Source organism: Oncorhynchus clarkii, chromosome 1 (genome assembly GCF_045791955.1).
Source record: "Oncorhynchus clarkii lewisi isolate Uvic-CL-2024 chromosome 1, UVic_Ocla_1.0, whole genome shotgun sequence".
Lineage (NCBI taxonomy): Eukaryota > Metazoa > Chordata > Actinopteri > Salmoniformes > Salmonidae > Oncorhynchus > Oncorhynchus clarkii.
This window is the reverse complement of record NC_092147.1, coordinates 49,734,311-49,756,594: the sequence shown is the minus strand read 5'-3', so window position 1 is coordinate 49,756,594 and position 22,284 is coordinate 49,734,311. Positions and strand designations below refer to the sequence as shown.

Genomic DNA, 22,284 nt, shown 5'->3' with positions numbered 1-22,284 from the left:
CTGGAGGGGTGGGTGAGCAGGGCCAGGCAACGTCCCAGGTAAAGTCAGAGAGAGAAGAGAAGGTGAGAAATGCAGGGAAGCGATGTCACTGGGACAGTATCATTTCTGCACATTTGTAATACAGGTCATTCAATTCAATGCAACAGTGTAATGTGGAACACCTTTGAATGTCAACATTCAAAACAGACACCATCTGGGAAATGGAAAACATGTTTTACTGGACCAAATAATATGACGACGTTGCAAACCGTGTTGCGTACGCGTGTACGCACAAACACATGGACATGGAAGCTGTGCGTGCATTGACGATATACGGTAATACATGCAGGAACATCATTACAGCAATATTGCAGTAACATTTGTATTTAGACGGGATCATCCTAACGCAATGTAATTATCAGTAAGACACGGAAAACATGCATGTAGAAAACAATGGCAATGTAATCACAGCTTAGTGGCATAATCATGCTGTCTGGCCAGGGACAGCGACAGAGACTGTGGGCTAGGGCTGGGGCTGCAGCAGAGGTTTGGAGCTAGGGAGACGCATCATTCACCCCTCCAGACCTGGTCCAAATAAATTCCATGCACTGACTGTGTACAGTTCAGTAGAGAGCTGTGTGTGTGTGTGTGTGTGTGTGTGTGTGTGTGTGTGTCTCAAACTGCAGATCTGACAAACTGCAGATCAGACAGGATCGCATGCCAGATACTACACACCTAAACCAATGTAAGCAGATATTTTTTTTTTTTTTACAAATATCAGCAAAGTCACATCAAAGTTAACTTCAGTTTAGATGTTGCAGATTGCTACAGATGTCACATGAATACTGTGTAGCATCTTTCTCTTGCAGAACTGAAGTCACAGCACCTCCAAGAAACCGGTGGTGACAAGTGACACTTGCAATAAATCAGCCATGAAGAAAACTCCAAAGGCCGTTGTTAGTCTGCTCATTCAATACAGTAGCTTATGTTCATTTCTACTCTATGGAGCAGATGCAGAGGCTCTGGGTATGAGATTTGAAATAATTGTCTACTTGATCAGGCACATATGTTTGTGACGGGGGAAGCTGTTTAAGTCAACAGAATATCAGTAGTTATTCAGTTATTATAGGCTCCTATAGGCACCAATATTAAACTTATTATGGTGGTCACACAAAACATGATATGGGGCAGAGCTGACTTGAGAATGAGCTACAACACAAAAACTATCACACGGTCGTCAACAGAAGGGGAAAAAAAGTATTGGAATTTCTATGGAAGGAAGTGGGTGTTGAAAACAGCATGGGTGCATAATAAGCAATATGTGTGTGATTCTCATCACTGACGCAACGGAAACAAATATTGCAACGTGGACCGGGGACGACACATGAACATAACAAGGGAGCAACAGACAGACACTAAGTTAAGGGTCCGTCTCCTACCTTTCGCCCCTCGCAGCACAAACCCGAATCCCTCATTATCCTTCTTCTGTAGAACTACCGTCTTCTCGTCAATAACACAGTCGCTGTGGAGAAAATTCCGCGCAAAGCGACCGTTGTTACTACATCCTATCATCCGCATCATAGCCACAGCTGCTCGCCCCGAGTGCTTCATCATGACAGCTCGTCGGCTGCACACCGAATTAATCAATTATGGTAATGAGTGATGCTCCCTGTGTCGATGTGACAGCGACAGCGCACCGTCACAGTGCTCCTCCAAAGATTAAGTCCACCTTTGCCAAAAACGTTGAGGCAAAACAAAACAAAAAACGGGTGGAGCCGGAGACAGCGGAGAGAAAACATTTCCACCCAAAGGAGAGCAAAATCAAAAGCAGTTAACATTAGAAGAAAAGAGAAAAAAATGTTTCTGAAAAGCCAGCGGCTCTGGGAAGGATGGAGGGAGGGAGCGGTGAGGGGTAGCCTATAGGGTGCAAAGCTGAGTGGATGAATGAACGAACAAATGAATTAATGGATGAATGAAGACAGGCGATTTGGAGTAATTTATTTCAATTTAGTGGAAGCGACCACCCATAGCCTGCCTATCAAATGTATGTCATCCCTCAGTCGGCAGTATCCTTTAGTGTATGCAACCTGGTCTCAGAGATTTCGTATTATTCTGTGTATACAGCAACATCTGGATGAACATCTGTATCATGGGTGAAAGCTGAGAAGAGTTAGGCTATTTAGCCTACATATGTTTGCAAAATTGCATGCAGACCAACATGCAGTAATGTGATTTATTGGAGTAAATAGCCTTTAACTAAACAAATAATTATACCAATATTGTGCCAAAAGAAAGAATACACAATTTGGTGAAAAAATACATGAAAAGCGCTCACTTATTATTTTCTCAAGAAGAATTTGCTGAATTTCATTCTCAAGAACCCCTGGAGTAGAAGTAGTTAACCATTTCAGATGCATGGACAATCTAAATGTCATTCTTCCAATCTGGTAGGCCTATGCTTGAATAAAAACAGTAGGTCAGCCTGATTGTCATAAACCAGGCTACAGAAGTAGACATCATTCCAGAGTTAGTATTGTGTTCAATGCTTTGGTTGGGTTCCAAAGAGGAACTTGAAGGGAGAGCAGCAGAGGTAGCAGCGTGATTGTGGTGGGATGCTCGGTTGCCATGGTAACCTGTTCTACTTTGAGCTGGTGATCAGAATGGGAGCTAGTCATAGTATTCCAGGACCAAAGTGACGCTACAGGTCATCATAGTGCAGGGTTTCCTAAACTCGGTCCTCTGGACCCCAAGGGGTGCAGGTTTGGTTTTTGCCCTATCACTACACAGCTGATTCAAATGATCAACTAATCATAATCGAGCTTTGATCATTTGAATCAGCTGTGTAGTGCTAGGGCAAAACCAAAATGTGCTTGGGGTCCTGAGGACTGAGTTTGGGAAACGCTGTCATAGTGCAACAAGGTTATGGTAGATTCTGCAGAATAACTGCAGTGGACTGCAGTTGAACTGAAGTTATACTGCACTCTAACTGCAGTTACACTGCAAAATTACTGCAGTAAACTATTTTTTATTTATTTTGGATGCAGTATTTGCAGCACACTGCGGTTGTACTGCACTCTGACTGCAATCGTTTTGTAAGGGTGTTCCACAGACCTTCAGGAAACAGAGTCTAATCATCTATATTCCAATATCCTAGTATGAACCCAGAAGGCAGCCTATAGCTATCCCAAAAGGCTACCGTGAAATATGTCATTACGTGAAGCAGAAAGGAGACAAATCTCAATGCAGACAGTATTTACCAAGCTAATCAGTAGTAGTCTCCTTTCTGCTACATGTATTAAGAGATTACACTGTAGCTTGAACATCAACAGACGTTTGAAGAGATTACATTCATTTATTGGAGCAGTGCAGTGCAACAATGCAACTGGTCAAGAGGACCAATCCCCAAATATGTTGTCTGTTGAGCAAACCAGAAGCCTGGCCAAGTTTACAGAGAGGCTCTGTCCCTATAGCCTGGTCCCAGATCAGTTTGTTTCGGGCTGAGTTGGCAAGGCCCAGATCTGCTATGCTATGTTGAGTTGGCAAGACAGCAGCAACAGATCTGGGACCATGCTGAAGTCCCTCACCTCTGTCACCCCCCATGCCAGAGCAGATGAGCAGAGCAGCATGCAAACAGCCATCACAGCACCGGTAACAGGGACTGTCTGTGTGTCCATGACAACCTACTTTGCTCTTTACACTGGCTGTACTGGTTGGTGGGTACGGTGCATTCGGAGAGTATTCAGACCTCTAGTTTTTCCACATTTTGTTACGTTACAGCCTTATTCTAAAATTGATTCAATTGTTTTTTTCCTTCATCAATCTACACACAATATCCCATAATGACAAAAGCAAACAAAGGTTTTTAGAAATGTTTGCAAATGTATTCAAACTAAAAAACGGAAATATCACAATTACATAAGTATTCAGACCATTACTCAGTACTTTGTTGAAGCACCTTTGGCAGCGATTACAGCCTTGAGTCTTCTTGGATATGACTCTACAAGCTTGGCACACCTGTATTTGGGGAGTTTCTCCCATTCTTCTCTGCAGATCCTTTCAAGCTCTGTCAGGTTGGATGGGGAGTGTCACTGCACAGCTATTTTCAGGTCACTCCAGAGATTTTCGATTGGGTTCAAATCCGGGCTCTGGCTGGGCCACTCACAGACATTCAGAGACTTGTCCTGAAGACACTCCTACGTTGTCTTGGCTGTGTGCTTAGGGTCGTTGTCCTATTGGAAGGTGAACCTTCGCCTAAGTCTGAGATCCTGAGCGCTCTGCAGCAGGTTTTCATCAAGGATCTCTCTGTACTTTGCTCCGTTCATCTTTGCCTCGATCCTGACTAGTCTCCCAGTCCCTGCCGCTGAAAAACATCCCCACAGCATGATGCTGCCACCACCATGCTTCACCGTAGGGATGTTGCCAGGTTTCCTCCAGACCAGAGAATCTTGTTTCTCATCATCATCCAGAGTCCTTTAGGTGTCTTTTGGCCAACTCCAACTCCAACTCTGTCGTGTGCCTTTTACTGAGGAGTGACTTCCGTCTGGCCACTCTACCATAAAGGCCTGATTTGTGGAGTGCTGCAGAGAATGTTGTCCTTCAAGAAGGTTCTCCCATCTCCACAGAGGAACTCTGGAGCTCTGTCAGCGTGACCATCAGGTTCTTGGTCACCTCCCTAACCAATGCCCTTCTCCCCCGACTGATCAGTTTGGCCGGGTGGCCAGCTCTAGGAAGAGCCTTAATGGTTCCAAACTTCTTCCATTTAGGAATGATGGAGGCCACTGTGTTCTTGGGGACCTTCAATGCTGCAGACATTTTGTGGTACCCTTCCTCAGATCTGTTCCTCGACACAATCCTGTTTCGAAGCTCTACAGACAATTCCTTCAACCTCATGGCTTGGTTTTTGCTCTGACATGCACTGTCAACTGTGGGACCTTATATAGACTGTGTGCCTTTCCAAATCATGTCCAATCAATTGAATTTACCACAAGTGGACTCCAATCAAGTTGAAGAAACATCTCAAATATGATCAATGGAAACAGGATGCACCAGAGCTCAATATTGAGTCTCATTCCAAAAGGTTCTGAATACTTCTGCGTTTTTCTTATTTTTTTATTATACATTTGCAAACATTTCTAAAAAAAAACTTGTCTCGCTTTGCCATTATGAGTTGTGTGTAGATTCATGAGGATATTCTTCATTTCTTCTTCATTTTACAAGTAGGCTGCAACGTAACAAAATGTGGGGGAAAAGGGAAGGGGTCTGAATACTTTCCGAAGGCACTGTATGTTAGTACTGTTGGATGGAGGAGGATATCTCTCTGTCTCTTCTCTTGGTCTCTCCATTAAATCCATCCGGTATGTAGGCTAGTGCATGGGCTGCAATACAGTCTCCTTGGGATGTTCGTTAGTTAAAACATGTAGTTACCCCATGCTTTCTCATGTGGACCGTTCCCTGGGAAGAAGCTGAGGACATTGTGAATGGAGTGCTTTCTTTCCTAGGTACACTTTTCTTACTTTGTTACTGTTTGCATAACAGTCCCGGCATCGAATGCCCAAGTGCGAACAAGCGAGGCCCCGGGCTCAAGCATTTCTTACATCACCATCCATCTGACAGTGAGAGGTTTCACACACACACACATGCACACTCCTACCCTGCCTATCTCCTCTCCTTTGGAGACAAACACATACACGCGCACACACACTCCCACCCAGCCAATTTCCTCCTCAATGTTCTCCACTTGCACAAGTTTGCTTTGCCATAAAAGGCTTTGGCACAGTACACTCTTGGAAATAAAAAGGTCCTTAGGACTTGCACCTGTAGAAGAACGCTGTACGGTTCTAGGTAGAACCCTGTCGCCCACAAAGAACCCTTTTAGAAGCTTTTTTTTTACCAGAGAGAAGGATCCAAAGAGTCCTCTCAGAGCCCTTTCTTGTGCTGTAATCAGTGGCGCCACAGATTAGAGTGCAGTACTACTGTAGATGATCTGACATACAAAATGAATGCGGTTGATACGAATGAATGAAATAACTGAAATATGCACATGAAAGCCAGGTAAAAGGGTAACATGCAATGTCCCATACGTGCTATTCCCAAACGAAAAAGAAAATACATGAAATAAGCCAAGTGCCTTATACGCTTGAGTTCACAATTCACATTCACCCCTCGCCTCATCATCTGGGAGGATTGGCTGACGAAGACCCCCCCAGATGAATAGCTTACTACCGTATGTGCATAGTTGCTTCCTCCATTCTTTACAATTGAATAAGGCCGGTGATGCTACTTCAGATCTGTAGTCTGAAGTCAGACACCAAACATTAGGGGTTATGTGTCAGCAGCATCTTCGTCACAGAAGCTATAAATGTCTGCAAAACTTCTCATATGCTATAGCAGTTTAGAAGAAGATATCACACCCTGTAGAGTATCATGGTTCCACCAATTTCCTCTGAACATCCCCTTGAATAGGCATTCGGAAAAACAGTAAGTAAACCAAGACCAATCCTGAAACCAATCCTTACCTTGACGCATCAAAGCTGTCGTAGGATCCCACAGTGTAGTGCCTGAAGAGCTTCCTCCTCTCAGCTCTGTCTGCCCTGGCATCTGCAGTACAGACAACAAAACAATCAGTAAAAGGGGTGAACTATTCATTAAAGGGGTGACCATGACTGTTTTCCAAAAGGCACCCTACAGTATATAGTGCACTACTTTTAACCATGGCCCATAATAGGGTGCCATTTGGGACGCAAGCCATTAAGTTAGTGACGTGTAAAGGGGTGACCAATTCAACGGATGAGGCATCACATCACTTCCTGCCCTCCTCATGCTCTAAATTAACATGGATGACTGGAGTCCGGTACTGTTTCGAAGTAAGCGGCAGAATATAACAGCTTTTAATTTTCAAAATGAAGCTTATGGAGAGATACAAGAGATATCTTATCACATTGAACCCTTCCAAATCAATAGGTCATTATCCATGTTTATTCTATGTGGCGGTTGTGTTCAACCCATTTTATGAAATCAAATAGGTACGAGTACTGAGGCAGAAAACCGACAAACATTATGACCCTTACGTCATTTATAATTGTTTGAAGAAGGCCCTCTTAACCCCTGAAAATAAGCAGAACATGTACCCACCCGTACATGTACTGCTAGAAATAGCTTCACTTCAATGGCGGCTACTACCAAAACCGCACAACAGAGCCAGTCAGCCAGTGTCACAAACCACTCAGAACAAACAGATCCCGCGTCCCAAATGGTGCCCTATTCACTACACAGTGCACTACTTTTCACCCGAACCTCATAGGGATTTGGTCAAAAGTAGTGCACTATTCAGGTAATAGGGTGCATTTTGGGACTCCATGCAGAGATAGAAGACGCCGTAGTGAGATTCATAGAGGCTCTTTCACAGAAACAAGCACTGCACCATATGGCACTTTATTCCCAGGTGCTGTCTCCCAGCAAATTGAATTATGCAATATAAGCCGGACCCTCAATGTACTCAAGCTGATCAAGCAGTCAGCCCAAGCCACTGTGAGTAGCCTTAAGCAGCACGTCATTGGTATAATGTTGGAACCCAGGCATGGATCAATATTGCCTAACAATCAGTGTAGGGAGGTGTGTAATGGCTTTAGAAAGAAGTGGCTGCAAATGCTGTAGTGGATTGACGCAAATTAAAGAAGGGGACAAAAGTTGTGTGTGTGTGTGTGTGTGTGCGCGCGTGTGTCACGATTTCCGCCGAAGTCGGTCCCTCTCCTTGATCGGGCGGTGTTTCGCGGTCTACGTCACCAACCTTCTAGCCATCGCTGATCCATTTTTCATTTTCCAATTGGTTTTGTCTTGTCTTCCTTCACACCTGGTTCCAATCCCATCAATTACATGTTGTGTATTTAACCCTCTGTTTCCCCTCATGTCCTTGTCGTGAGTGTTTGATTTTATGTTATGTGCAAGTTATGTTCTGGTGTGCGACGGGTTTTGTACCCACTTTTATTATTTTGTATATTTTGGTTTTCGGAGTTTTGTGAGCACTTATTATTAAACGACTTCCGTTTATAACAAGCACGCACCCATTACAGAATCACCGACCCGAACTATGGAGTCAGCAGGAGAAGGTACCCCGGCAATTGAGGTGGAGGAGCGCGTCCAGGAGCATGCAGTTATGCTTCACCATCTTGGCGCCGCCATGGATCGCGTTGTCCAGACAATGGACCGCTGGGAGAGACAGGGTGTTCTTCCAGCACCTTCACCAGCACAACCGGGGACTCTCCTGAGCGCCCCTTTCCCACCTGAACCCAGTGGGATCTGTCTCTCCTTGCCCCAGGAGTACGACGGGAGGTCTGCGAACTGCCAGGGGTTCTAATTGCAATTAGACCTCTATCTGGCCACCGTCCACCCGGCTCCATCGGGCCGTGAGAGGGTGTCCGCCCTTGTCTCGTGCCTCACCGGGAAAGCCCTGGAGTGGGCCAACGCCGTGTGGAGAGAGGGAGATGCGACGTTGGACCAGTTTGAGGAGTTCAACCGCCACTTCCGGGCAGTCTTCGACCACCCGCCCGAGGGTTGATCGGCGGGTGAGCGCCTCTACCATATGAGGCAGGAGACGAGGAGCGCCCAGGAGTTCGCCCTGGAGTTTAGGACCCTGGCTGCCGGCGCTGGATGGAACAACAGGGCCCTGATCGACTATTACCACTGCAGTCTGCGCGAGGACATTAAAATCAAATCAAATTTATTTGTCACATACACATGGTTAGCAGATGTTAATGCGAGTGTAGCGAAATGCTTGTGCTTCTAGTTCCGACAATGCAGTAATAACCAACAAGTAATCTAACTAACAATTCCAAAACTACTACCTTATACACACAAGTGTAAAGGGATAAAGAATATGTACATAAAGATATATGAATGAGTGATGGTACAGAGTGGCATTGGCAAGATGGAGTAGATGGTATCGGGTACAGTATATACATATGAGATGAGTATGTAAACAAAGTGGCATAGTTTAAAGTGGCTAGTGATACATGTATTACATAAAGATGCAGTAGATGATATAGAGTACAGTATATACGTATACATATGAGATGTATAATGTAGGGTATGTAAACATTATATTAAGTAGCATTGTTTAAAGTGGCTAGTGATATATTTTACATCAATTCCCATCAATTCCCATTATTAAAGTGGCTGGAGTTGAGTCAGTGTGTTGGCAGCAGCCACTCAATGTTAGTGGTGGCTGTTTAACAGTCTGATGGCCTTGAGATAGAAGCTGTTTTTCAGTCTCTCGGTCCCAGCTTTGATGCACCTGTACTGACCTCGCCTTCTGGATGATAGCGGGGTGAACAGGCAGTGGCTCGGGTGGTTGTTGTCCTTGATGATCTTTATGGCCTTCCTGTGACATCGGGTGGTGTAGGTGTCCTGGAGGGCAGGTAGTTTGCCCCTGGTGATGCGTTGTGCAGACCTCACTACCCTCTGGAGAGCCTTACGGTTGTGGGCGGAGCAGTTGCCATACCAGGCGGTGATACAGCCCGACAGGATGCTCTCGATTGTGCATCTGTAGAAGTTTGTGAGTGCTTTTGGTGACAAGCCGAATTTCTTCAGCCTCCTGAGGTTGAAGAGGCGCTGCTGCGCCTTCTTCACGATGCTGTCTGTGTGGGTGGACCAATTCAGTTTGTCTGTGATGTGTACGCCGAGGAACTTAAAACTTACTACCCTCTCCACTACTGTCCCATCGATGTGGATAGGGGGGTGTTCCCTCTGCTGTTTCCTGAAGTCCACAATCATCTCCTTAGTTTTGTTGACGTTGAGTGTGAGGTTATTTTCCTGACACCACACTCCGAGGGCCCTCACCTCCTCCCTGTAGGCCGTCTCGTCGTTGTTGGTAATCAAGCCTACCACTGTTGTGTCGTCCTCAAACAGTCGTCCCATTCGTCAGGAGCTGGCCTCCAGAGACAGCACCCTCACGTTTGACCAGCTGGTGGACCTGTCCATCCGACTGGACAACCTGCTGGCTACTCGCGGACGTTCAGATCGGTGTCTGGTGGTTCCATCCTCCCGCACTCCCTCTCCAATACCCATGGAGCTGGGAAGGGCGCTGCGCAGGGAGACTGGAGGGGATCCCCGCTCGTGCACCATCTGTGGCCTCAGAGGTCACACTGCCGGTTGGTGCCGGGTTGGTTCCTCTGGGAATCGAGGCAGCAGGCAGGGCACTCTGGCGTCACCCCAGGTGAGCCGGCACCATTCTCACCCAGAGCCCCCTGTTGCATATATGTTTGTATCTATCACGTTCCCTGAGTCTTCCCCGCATTCCCAACTTAATGCGCTTGTAGATTCAGGCGCGGCTGGGAATTTTATTGATAGAGCCTATAGTTTAGGGATCCCCATCGTTCCCGTGGATGTGCCCTTCCCCGTTCACGCCTTAGATAGTCGACCATTAGGGTCAGGGTTGATTAGGGAGGTCACCGCGCCTTTGGGCATGGTGACGCAGGGGGGTCATACGGAGAGAAGTCTCTTCCTTATTGACTCTCCCGTGGTGCTGGGCCTACCCTGGTTAGCTTGTCATAACCCCACTGTTTCTTGGCCACAGAGGGCTCTCACGGGGTGGTCGTGAGAGTGCTCAGGTAGGTGTTTAGGGGTTTCCGTTGGTGCTACTACTGGGAGAGACCACACCAGGACTCCACCGTGCGTATTCCCCCTGAATATGCTGATTTGGCTCTCGCCTTCTCTAAAAAGAAGGCGACTCAATTACCACCTCATCGACGGGGCGATTGTGCGATAGAGACGCTGCACTTCCCAGGAGTCACGTGTATTCCCTCTCACAGGCGGAAATGGAGGCTATGGAAACATATGTCTCTGAATCCCTGCGTCAAGGGTACATTCGGTCCCCCCTTTCACCCACCTCCTTGAGTTTCTTTTTTGTGAAGAAGAAGGAGGCCTCTTGCCTGGTGGCACCGGTAGTGTGGGAGCTGGATGCGGACATTGAGCAGGCGTTACATGCAGAGTCCCTTCCCCTCCAGTGTCCAGCTGGACATCGGTACGTTCTGTCTGCTGTCCGCGACCGGCAGATCTATTGGGCCCAAACGTCACCCTCCTCTGGTCATCCTGGGATCGGTCGGACGGTGTGCTGTCTTAGTGGGAAGTACTGGTGGCCCACTTTGGCTAAGGATGTGAGGGTTTATGTTTCCTGCTGCTCGGTGTGCGCCCAGTGTAAGGCTCCTAGGCACCTGCCCATAGGTAAGTTACAACCCTTACCCGTTCCACAACGGCCGTGGTCGCACCTGTCGGTAGATTTCCTGACCGATCTTCCTCAGGGGTGCCGACAGAGATGGCCGTCTCACTTCGCGTTCCTAGGAAACTATGCAGTATTTTGTTTTTTTACGTGTTATTTCTTACATTGGTACCCCAGGTAATCTTAGGTTTGATTACATACAGTCGGTAGGAACTACTGGATATAAGAGCAACGTCAACTCACCATCATAAAGACCAGGAATACAACTTTCCCAAAGCGGATCCTGTGTTTTGCCCACCACCCAGGACAAGGGATTGGATTCCAGCCGGCGAACCAAAACAACGACGCCATAAAAGGGGCAGACGAAGCGGTCCTCTGGTCAGGCTCCGGAGACGGCCACATCACACACCGCTCCCGAGCATACTACTCGCCAATTTCCAGTCTCTTGACAACAAGGTTGATGAAATCCGAGCAAGGGTTGCATTCCAGAGAGACATAAGAGACTGTAACGTTCTTTGCTTCACGGAAACATGACTCACTCGAGACACGCTATCGGTACAGCCAGCTGGTTTCTTCACGCATCGCGCCAACAGAAACAAGCATCTTTCTGGTAAGAAGAGGGGCGGTGGGTATCCCTTATGATTAACGAGGCATGGTGTGATCATAACAACATACAGGAACTCAAGTCCTTCTGTTCACCTGACTTAGAATTCCTCACAATCAAATGTCAACCGCATTATCTACCAAGAGAATTGTCTTTGATTATAATCACAGCCGCATATATTCCCCCCCAAGCAGACACATCGATGGCCCTGAACGGACTTTATTTGACTATGTAAACTGGAAACCACATATCCTGAGTCTGCATTCATTGTAGCTGGGGATTTTAACAAGGCTAATCTGACTCCCTAAATTCTATCAGCATATCGATTGTGCTACCAGGGCTGGTAAAACCCGGGATCATTGTTATTCTAACTTCCGCAACGCATACAGGGCCCTCGCCCGCCCTCCTTTCGGAAAAGCTGACCACGACTCCATTTTGTTGCTCCCTGCCTATATACAGAGACTAAAACAGGAAGCTCCCGCGCTCAGGTCTGTTCAACGCTGGTCCGACCAATCTGATTCCACGCTTCAAGATTGCTTCGATCACGTGGATTAGGATATGTTCCGCATTGCGTCAAACAGCAACATTGATGAATACGCTGATTCGTGAGCGAGTATATTAGCAAGTGCATTGGCAATGTCGTACCCACAGCAACTATTAAAACATTCCCAAACCAGAAACCGTGGATTGATGGCAGCATTCACGCAAAACTGAAAGCGCGAACCACTGCTTTAATCCAGGGCAAGGTGACCGGAAACATGACCGAAAACAAACAGTGCAGCTATTCCCTCCGCAAGGCAATCAAACAAGCTAAGTGTCAGTATAGAGACAAAGTAGAGTCACAATTCAACGGCTCAGACACAAGAGGTATGTGGCAGGGTCTACAGTCAATCACGGATTTCAAAATAAAACCCGCCCCGTCGCGGACCAGGATGTCTTGCTCCCAGACAGACTAAACACATTCTTTGGTCGCTTGGAGGACAATACATTGCCACTGACACGGCCCGCTACCAAAACCTGCGGACTCTTCTTCATTGCAGCCGACGTGAGTAAAACATTTAAACGTGTTAACCCTCGCAAGGCTGCAAACCCAGACGGCATCCCCAGCCGCGTCCTCAGAGCATGCGCAGACCAGCTGGCTGGTGTGTTTACGGACATATTCAATCAATCCTTATCCCAGTCTGCTGTTCCCACATGCTTCAAGAGGGCCACCGTTGTTCCTGTTCCCACGAAAGCTAAGGTAACTGAGCTAAACGACTACCGCCCAGTAGCACTGATTTCCGTCATCATGAAGTGCTTTGAGAGACTAGTCAAGGACCATATCACCTCCACCCTACCTGACACCCTAGACCCACTCCAATTTGCTTACCCCCCAATAGGTCCATAGACAACGCAATCGCAACCACACTGCACACTGCCCTAACCCATCTGGACAAGATGAATACCTATGTGAGAATGTTGTTCATCGACTACAGCTCAGCATTTAACACAATAGTACCCTCCAAACTCGTCATCAAGCCCGAGACCCTAGGTCTCGACCCCGCAATGTGCAACTGGGTACTGGACTTCCTGACGGGCCGCCCCCAGGTGGTGAGGGTAGGTAACAACATCTCCACCCCGCTGATCCTCAACACTGGGGCCCCACAAGGGTGCGTTCTGAGCCCTCTCCTGTACTCCCTGTTCACTCACGACTGCGTGGCCATGCACGCCTCCAACTCAAATCATCAAGTTTGCAGACGACACTACAGTGGTAGGCTTGATTACCAACAACGACGAGACGGCCTACAGGGAGGAGGTCAGGGCCCTCGGAGTGTGGTGTCAGGAAAATAACCTCACACTCAACGTCAACAAAACAAAGGAGATGATTGTGGACTTCAGGAAACAGCAGAGGGAGCACCCCCCTATCCACATTGACGGGACAGTAGTGGAGAGGGTAGTAAATTTTAAGTTCCTCGGCGTACACATCACGGACAAACGGAATTGGCCCACCCACATAGACCGCGTGGTGAAGAAGGCGCAGCAGCGCCTCTTCAACCTCAGGAGGCTGAAGAAATTTGTCTTGACACCAAAAGCACTCACAAACTTTTACAGATGTACAATTGAGAGCATCCTGTCGGGCTTTATCACCGCCTGGTATGGCAACTGCTCCGCCCACAACCGTAAGGCTCTCCAGAGGGTAATGAGGTCTGCACAACGCATCACCAGGGGCAAACTACCTGCCCTCCAGGACACCTACACCACCCGATGTCACAGGAAGGCCATAAAGATCATCAAGGACAACAATCACCCGAGCCACTGCCTGTTCACCCCGCTATCATCCAGAAGGTGAGGTCAGTACAGGTGCATCAAAGCTGGGACCGAGAGACTGAAAAATAGCTTCTATCTCAAGGGCATCAGACTGTTAAACAGCCACCACTAATATTGAGTGGCTGCTGCCAACACACTGACTCAACTCCAGCCACTTTAATATTGGAAAAATTGATGTAAAAAATGTATCACCAGCCACTTTAAACAATGCCACTTAATATAATGTTTACATACCCTACATTACTCATCTCATATGTATATACTGTACTCTATACCATCTACTGCATCTTGCCATCTTTATGTAATACATGTATCACTAGCCACTTTAAACAATGCCACTTTTATATGTTTACATACCCTACATTACTCATCTTATATGTTTATACAGTACTCGATACAATCTACTGCATCTTGCCTATGCCGTTCTGTACCATCACTCATTCATATATCTTTATGTACATATCTTCATCCCTTTCATCCCTTTACACTTGTGTGTGTAAGGTAGTTGTTGTGAAATTGTTAGGTTAGATTACTCATTGGTTATTACTGCATTGTCGGAACTGGAAGCACAAGCATTTCGCTACACTCGCATTAACATCTGCTAACCATGTGTATGTGACAAATAAAATGTGATTTGATTTGATCATTCACAGAGTAACACCACGATCCTGGTCATTGTGGATCGTTTTTCTAAGTCTTGTCATCTCCTCCCTTTGCCCGGTCTCCCTATGGCCCTACAGACTGCGGAGGCCCTGGTTACACACGTCTTCCGGCACTACGGGTACCTGAGGATATAGTGTCTGATCGGGGTCCCCAGTTCATGTCGAGGGTCTGGAGGGCATTCATGGATGGTCTGGGGGTCTCGGTCAGCCTTTACCTCAGGTTTTCACCCCGAGAGTAAGGGGCATGTGAAGAGAGTTAACCAGGATGTGGGTAGGTTTCTGAGGTCTTATTGCCAGGACCGGCCAGGGGAGTGGGCAGCGTTCGTGCCCTGGGCAGAGATGGCCCAGAACTCGCTCCGCCACCCCTCCACTAATCTCTCTCCCTTCCAGTGTGTATTGGGGTATCAGCCGGTTCTGGCTCCTTGGCATCAGAGTCAGACCGAGGCTCCTGCAGTGGACGACTGGTTCCGGCGCACGGAGGAGACATCAGCGCGCCGTGCTGCGCCAGAAAGTTGGCGCAGACCTTCACCGAAGTGAGGCCCCGGTGTTCGCACCGGGGGACCGGGTCTGGCTCTCGACCCGAAACCTGCCCCTCCACCTGCCCTGCCGGAAGCTGGGTCCGCGGTTTGTGGGGCCATTTAGTCCTGAGGAGAGTGAACGAGGTTTGTTACAGGTTACAGCTTCCCTGCGATTACCGCATTAACCCCTCGTTCCAAGTGTCTCTCCTCATGCCGGTGGTGAGTGACCCGCTCCTGGAGACTAAGGTGATGGAGGTTCCTCCGCAATACTAAGGTGCTGGATGTTCCTCCGCCCCGTCGTACTCCGTTCATTCCATACTGGATTCGAGATGTCGGGCGAAGGGCCTTCAGTACCTTGTGGACTGTTAGGGGTATGGTCCAGAGGAGAGATGCTGGGTTCCGGTGGAGGATGTGTTGGATCCTTCAATGCTGCGAGAGTTCCACCGTCTCCATCCGGATCGCCCTGCGCCTCGCCCTCCGGGTCGTCCCTGAGGTCGGTGTCGACTCGCTGCTGAAGTCGGTCCCTCTCCTTGTTCGGGCGGTGTTCGATGTCACCGACCTTCTAACCATCGCTGATCCATTTTTCATTTTCCAATTGTTTTGTCTTGTCTTCCTTCACACCTGGTTCCAATCCTGTCAATTACATGTTGTGTATTTAACCCTCTGTTTCCCCCCATGTCCTTGACTGTGATTGTTTGATTGTATGGTATGTGCTAGTTATGTTCTCGTGTGCGACGGGTTTTGTACCTACTTTTATAATTTTGTATATTTTGGTTTTCTGAGTTTTGTGAGCACTTATTAAATGACTCTGTTTATACCAAGTTCGTTCTCCTGACTTCCCTGCCACCGGCACGCACCCATTACAGTGTGTGTGTGTTAGGGATAGCACAGAGAATAATTAACACTGGATACAATCCAAGTTGTATAGTGCACATACTGTATAGCCTTTCCTAAGAACACCCTTTCCTAATTGCAATAAACACCACCAAATATTCAGTATTTGACAAAAGATGAACTCTAAATATAGACATATAATAACAACAATAAGCCAATGTAAAACCAAAAGGCCCTTTTAAAACAGAAAACATTTAGCTGTCCGATAGCCATCCAAAAGCCTTTAGAAACTAGGATAATTAATTCAAAGGATGTGGAGATGTTGAAGATGTTGTTGAAGACCACAGTGAGTGTTATTTTGGCATTGTTCTGTAGGTTCTCTATGTTGATATGTGATGATATCAGTTGTCAGAAGCTGGGCTGCGTGGGACTCAACACTTTCCCCTCCAACCTACTTCCTCGTTGTCATAGTCACTGATTTCTTTTCTAAGCACAGCCTCTTTGATAGCAGGGTGAGTTATATGACTTATATTATGTGCACGTATCACCCATGTAGATAACATGTGATGTGAGCATTACCCTATTCAAGGCCTCTTCTAGAAAGTACACTATCCCACTGTAGGTCATCCCATCTGCTTTTTCATGAAAGTCCACTATTTTAAATCTCATAGACATCTGAAATGTACATCACGGCTTAAATCACCATCTTTAGTTAAAATTTTAAGTTCAAATTTTAAGGCTCAGATATAAAACTGCCAAGCTAATATATTCTGAGATACGCCCAGATTGTAGGCTATGCACACCATGGCAATGAGATAGACGTGTAAAGCACCTTTTTAGCACAGGTTAAATCCCCCAGCCATCCACAGTACTAATGAAACACCCTGTCAGTGGTGTTGCTCTGGCTATGTCCCAAATAGCAACCTATTCCCTTTATAGTGCACTACATAGTGCTCTGGTTAAAAGTACTGCACTATATATGGAATAGAGTGCCATTGAGAACAAAGCCCCTGTCAGTGTTGTGCTGTACAGCAGCCCCCCGTGTCTCTCTTTCTGCATCCCCAAATGGTACACTACAACCTGTCAGTGATATACACTTCATGACCAAAAGTATGTGGACACCTGCCCGTCGAACATCTCATTCCAAAATCATGGGCATTAATATGGAGTTGGTCCCCCCCTTTGCTGCTATAACAGCCTCCATTCTTCTAGGAAGGCTTTCCACTTGATGTTGGAACATCGCTGCTGGGACACAGGAACATTAGTGAGGTTGGGCACTGATGTTGAACGATAAGGCCTGGCTCGCAGTCGTCGTTCCAATTCATCCCAAAGGTGTTCGATGGGGTTGAGGTCAGGGCTCTGTGAAGGTCAGTCAAGTTCTTCCACACTGATCTCGACAAACCATTTCTGTATGGACCTCGCTTTGTGCACGAGGGCATTGTCATGCTGAAACAGGAAAGGGCCTTCCCCAAACCTTTGCCACAAAGTTGGAAGCACAGAATCGTCTGGAGTGTCATTGTATGCTGAAGCTTAAAGATTTCACTTCCCTGGAACTAAGGGGCCTAGCCTTAACCATGAAAAACAGCCCTGGGCCATTATTCCATCTCCACCAAACTTTACAGTTGGCACTATGCATTCGGGCAGGTATCGTTCTCCTGGCATCCGCTAAACTTTGATTAATCCGCTGAACTGCCAGATCGTGATGCGTGATTCATCACTCGAGAGAACACGTATCCACTGCTCCAGCGTCCAATGGCGGAGTTTAGTTTAGTTTATTAATTCGACCATTTTAAAAAACAAGCACACATAAAACTTAAAAGCCATACATGCACATTAATAAAATCATTGAGGATTTTATTTTATTTCACCTTTATTTAACCAGGTAGGCTAGTAGAGAACAAGTTCTCATTTACACCTGCGACCTGGCCAAGATAAAGCATAGCAGTGTGAACAGACAACAACACAGAGTCACACATGGAGTAAACAATAAACAAGTCAATAACACAGTAGAAAAAAAAAGAAAAAAGAGTCTATATATATTGTGTGCAATATAGAGGAGGTAGGCGAATAATTAGAATTTAGCAGATTAACACTGGAGTGATAAATTATCACATGGTCATGTGCAGGTAGAGATACTGGTGTGCAAAAGAGCAGAAAAGTAAATAAATAAAAACAGTATGGGGATGAGGTAGGTAAATTGGGTGGGCTATTTACTGATGGACTATGTACAGCTGCAGCGATCGGTTAGCTGCTCAGATAGCAGATGTTTAAAGTTGGTGAGGGAGATAAAAGTATCCAACTTCAACGATTTTTGCAATCCGTTCCAGTCACAGGCAGCAGAGAACTGGAAGGAAAGGCGGCCAAATGAGGTGTTGGCTTTAGGGATGATCAGTGAGATACACCTGCTGGAGTGCGTGCTACGGGTGGGTGTTGCCATTGTGACCAGTGAACTGAGATAAGGCGGAGCTTTACCTAGCATGGACTTGTAGATGACCTGGAGCCAGTGGGTCTGGCGACGAATATGTAGCGAGGGACAGCCGACTAGAGCATACAGGTCGCAGTGGTGGGTGGTATAAGGTGATTTAGTAACAAAACGGATGGCACTGTGATAAACTGCATCCAGTTTGCTGAGTAGAGTATTGGAAGCTATTTTGTAGATGACATCGCCAAAGTCGAGGATCGGTAGGATAGTCAGTTTTACTAGGGTAAGTTTGGCGGCGTGAGTGAAGGAGGCTTTGTTGCGAAATAGAAAGCCGATTCTAGATTTGATTTTGGATTGGAGATGTTTGATATGAGTCTGGAAGGAGAGTTTACAGTCTAGCCAGACACCTAGGTACTTATAGATGTCCACATATTCTAGGTCGGAACCATCCAGGGTGGTGATGCTAGTCGGGCGTGCGGGTGCAGGCAGCGAAAGTTGAAAAGCATGCATTTGGTTTTACTAGCGTTTAAGAGCAGTTGGAGGCCACGGAAGGAGTGTTGTATGGCATCTAAGCTCGTTTGGAGGTTAGATAGCACAGTGTCCAAGGAAGGGCCAGAAAAAATTCAGTCTCTCGATGTGAAAAACTGATAGAGACATACCCCAAGCGACTTACAGCTGTAATCGCAGCAAAAGGTGGCGCTACAAAATATTAACTTAAGGGGGCTGAATAATTTTGCACGCCCAATTTTTCAGTTTTTGATTTGTTAAAAAAGTTTGAAATATCCAATAAATGTCGTTCCACTTCATGATTGTGTCCCACTTGTTGTTGATTCTTCACAAAAAAATACAGTTTTATATCTTTGTTTGAAGCCTGAAATGTGGCAAAAGGTCGCAAAGTTCAAAGGGGCCGAATACTTTCGCAAGGCACTGTAGTGTATGTTCTGTACCCACCATCTCTCATTCTGTCTCCCTCTCAATGCTGCTGCTGTTCTCTAGAGTGCAAACACACCTCTCTCTCTCTCTCTCCCTCCCTCACTTGCCTCCTCTCCTTAACACACGGAGAGCAGAATTAAAAAAGACTACTTGACGAGAGCGTGCACTGTTCTGACAGCTGCTGACACTAAATCACATCACCATGGGGGCACTGTAGCTAGCCTAGCCTAGCATAGCACAGTCAGTGGCTAGCTTGGTAAATCCACAGAGGCTCCAACCTGACTCCTGCGTTTCAAATGGATACTGACACAGGCCAAGGATACTATGTATTTGGAATAGAAAACTAGCACCGTGGAAAAGATTAGGCCCTGAATAGATTCAACATCAGTGCTGAACTGTACTGTATATGTTGGGTGTAATCAGATGTCTACATCCTTTGAATTACTTCAACTGAGGAAGATGAATGCATACATGTACAGTAAGGCCATACAGTAAAGGAACATACAGTACAGCGCATTAAAATCACTATAATTTACCATTACGAATTCTTCCGCCTCCTTTATATAAGCAGCACTATACTCAACTTGAGAATAGAATTTACCCAATCCATTGTCCACGTAATAAACACACACACACACTTCCAACTAAAAACACTGAAAATAACTAACAGAAATACCACCTACATATGCCTTTCTCCCTTCCAGGTAAAACACTTTCCGTTAGGATCCCTGAAAACATTTCAAACAATGTTTACAACCAGACTGACTACCAGCTAGATATGGTCCTCGCTTCAATCCCCCCCCCCCCCCCCCCCCCCAACACTCACACAGTGCTGTACCTCCAAAATGAACCTTCTTCCTGGATTTGGCAGTCTCTTCCATTTGCCCCCTTCTGTCCTCTCCTGAAATGGAGTGCTTCCCAGAAACGCTCACACCTCCACCTTCAAGTCCCCGTCCTAAGTCAGGATACCTCACCTCTCCACCTCTAGTCCTCAGGTTAGAAAGCCTTTCGTCAACATCCCCAGAAAGTTTGACCAATCCCGGTATGTGAATATATAGAGCCCATAACCATGTCCATAGACATGAAGAGAACAACTCTATCTGGTAATGACAAAATCCGTAAGCTCCGTTCTTAGTGCAGAGAGAGAATGAGAGAGAGAAAAAAATTGTACAAAAAGAGAGAGAGAAAAAAATCTTGCCAAGGCCCACTCCTTAGCAACCGGGCTTGTACAGTGTACAGAGGACGTTTCCATGGCAATATATCAATCAGGAATGTACATGAGTGTTACAGTAAAGGGTTCATGATGCTGGTACGACTGCATGATGTTAGTAACCAAACAGAAGCACAGGTAGCCACTACTATAATATTCAGATGGTCCTTCGGTAGTAATTATTGACCTCGAGCAATAACAATGTCTGAAATCCTCTGTGCTTTATCTTCCCTTCAGGTGTATGAAAACAGACGTATTTGTGAGGACAAGACTGGATGAAAAGTACCTGCTAATTATAGCCTCATCGACATTGCATTGTCAAATAGTGAATTATCATATCCTTCACAAACTGCATTTGTACAGTAGCACGGACTGCTATAATTCACAGATTCGGTCAAAATGTACTGATTGAGTCATTGTGACTCTGTCCAGTCACTGAGTACAGCAAGTAGGTCTTTCAGGATTCACAAATAAACAAAATAAAAATCTGAACGTAACATGTAAAGTGTTGGTCCCATGTTTCACGAGCTGAAATAAAAGATCCCAGAAATGTTGCATATGCACACATTTGTTTACATCCCTGTTAGTGAGCATTTCTCCTTTGCCAAAATAATCCATCCACCTGACAGGTGTGGCATATCAAGCTGATTAAACAGCATGATCATTACACAGGTGCACTTTGTGCTTGGGACAATAAAAGGCCAATCTAAAATGTGCGGATTTGTCACACAATACAATGCCACAGATTTCTCAAGTTTTAGGGGGGAGTGCAACTGGCAACCAGAGCTGTTGCCAGATAATTTTATATTAATTTCTCTACCACAAGCTGCTGGCAAAACATCATTTTAGAGAATTTAGTAGTACATCCAATCTGCCTCACAACCAAAGACCACATCTAACCACGCTAGCCCAGGACCTTCACATCCAGCTTCTTGACTTGCAGGACCGTCTGTGACAAGCCACCTGGACAGCTGATGAAATTGAGGAGTATTTCTGTCTGTAATAAAGCCCTTTTGTGGGGAAAAACTAATTCTGATTGGCTGGGCCTGGCTCTCCAGTGGATGGGCCTGGCTCCCACAATGGTGGGCCTATGCCCTCCCAGGCCCACCCATGCCTGCACCCCTGCCCAGGGCCTAGATAATTTATTTTAGTTGACTAATTCCCTGAAAACTGTTGCATGTTGTGTTCATATTTTTGTTCAGTATAGACATTATTTGACATTAAATACATTTAGGCCAATACACATTTTAAGGGGTAAACACCAAAGCTAGCCTTCTCCTATCAAGAGACCTCTCCAGTCACCGCACATTGTTCTGATACTATATAAGCCACAGGTAAGTGTCTGGAACACACACACACACAAACATGAGGGTCTGGAACATTCAATGGCATATCAGTGTTCTGTCAGAGTGGAGTAGCAGGCAGAATGACATCATAATGACTCATATTGTGATGACACACACACACACACACACACACACACACACACACACACACACACACACACACACACACACACACACACACACACACACACACACACACACACACACACACACACACCCTCCCAGCCAATTGCATCACAGATGGTTTGCCAATGCTT

General features: G+C 46.3%; 1 protein-coding gene across 1 annotated transcript in view; it reads right to left on the bottom strand.

Annotated features, from left to right (window-relative positions):
- The window catches only part of LOC139416507 (SH3 and multiple ankyrin repeat domains protein 2-like), a 131,232-nt gene that overhangs the window by 61,008 nt on the left and 47,940 nt on the right, over window positions 1-22,284 (bottom strand). Inside the window, exons 13-14 of the mRNA XM_071165193.1 lie at window positions 6,495-6,576; window positions 1,419-1,501 (exon numbers count right to left, since the gene is read on the bottom strand). Of these exons, the coding sequence (XP_071021294.1) occupies window positions 1,419-1,501; window positions 6,495-6,576 (165 nt within the window). The remainder of the gene's footprint in view (window positions 1-1,418; window positions 1,502-6,494; window positions 6,577-22,284) is intronic.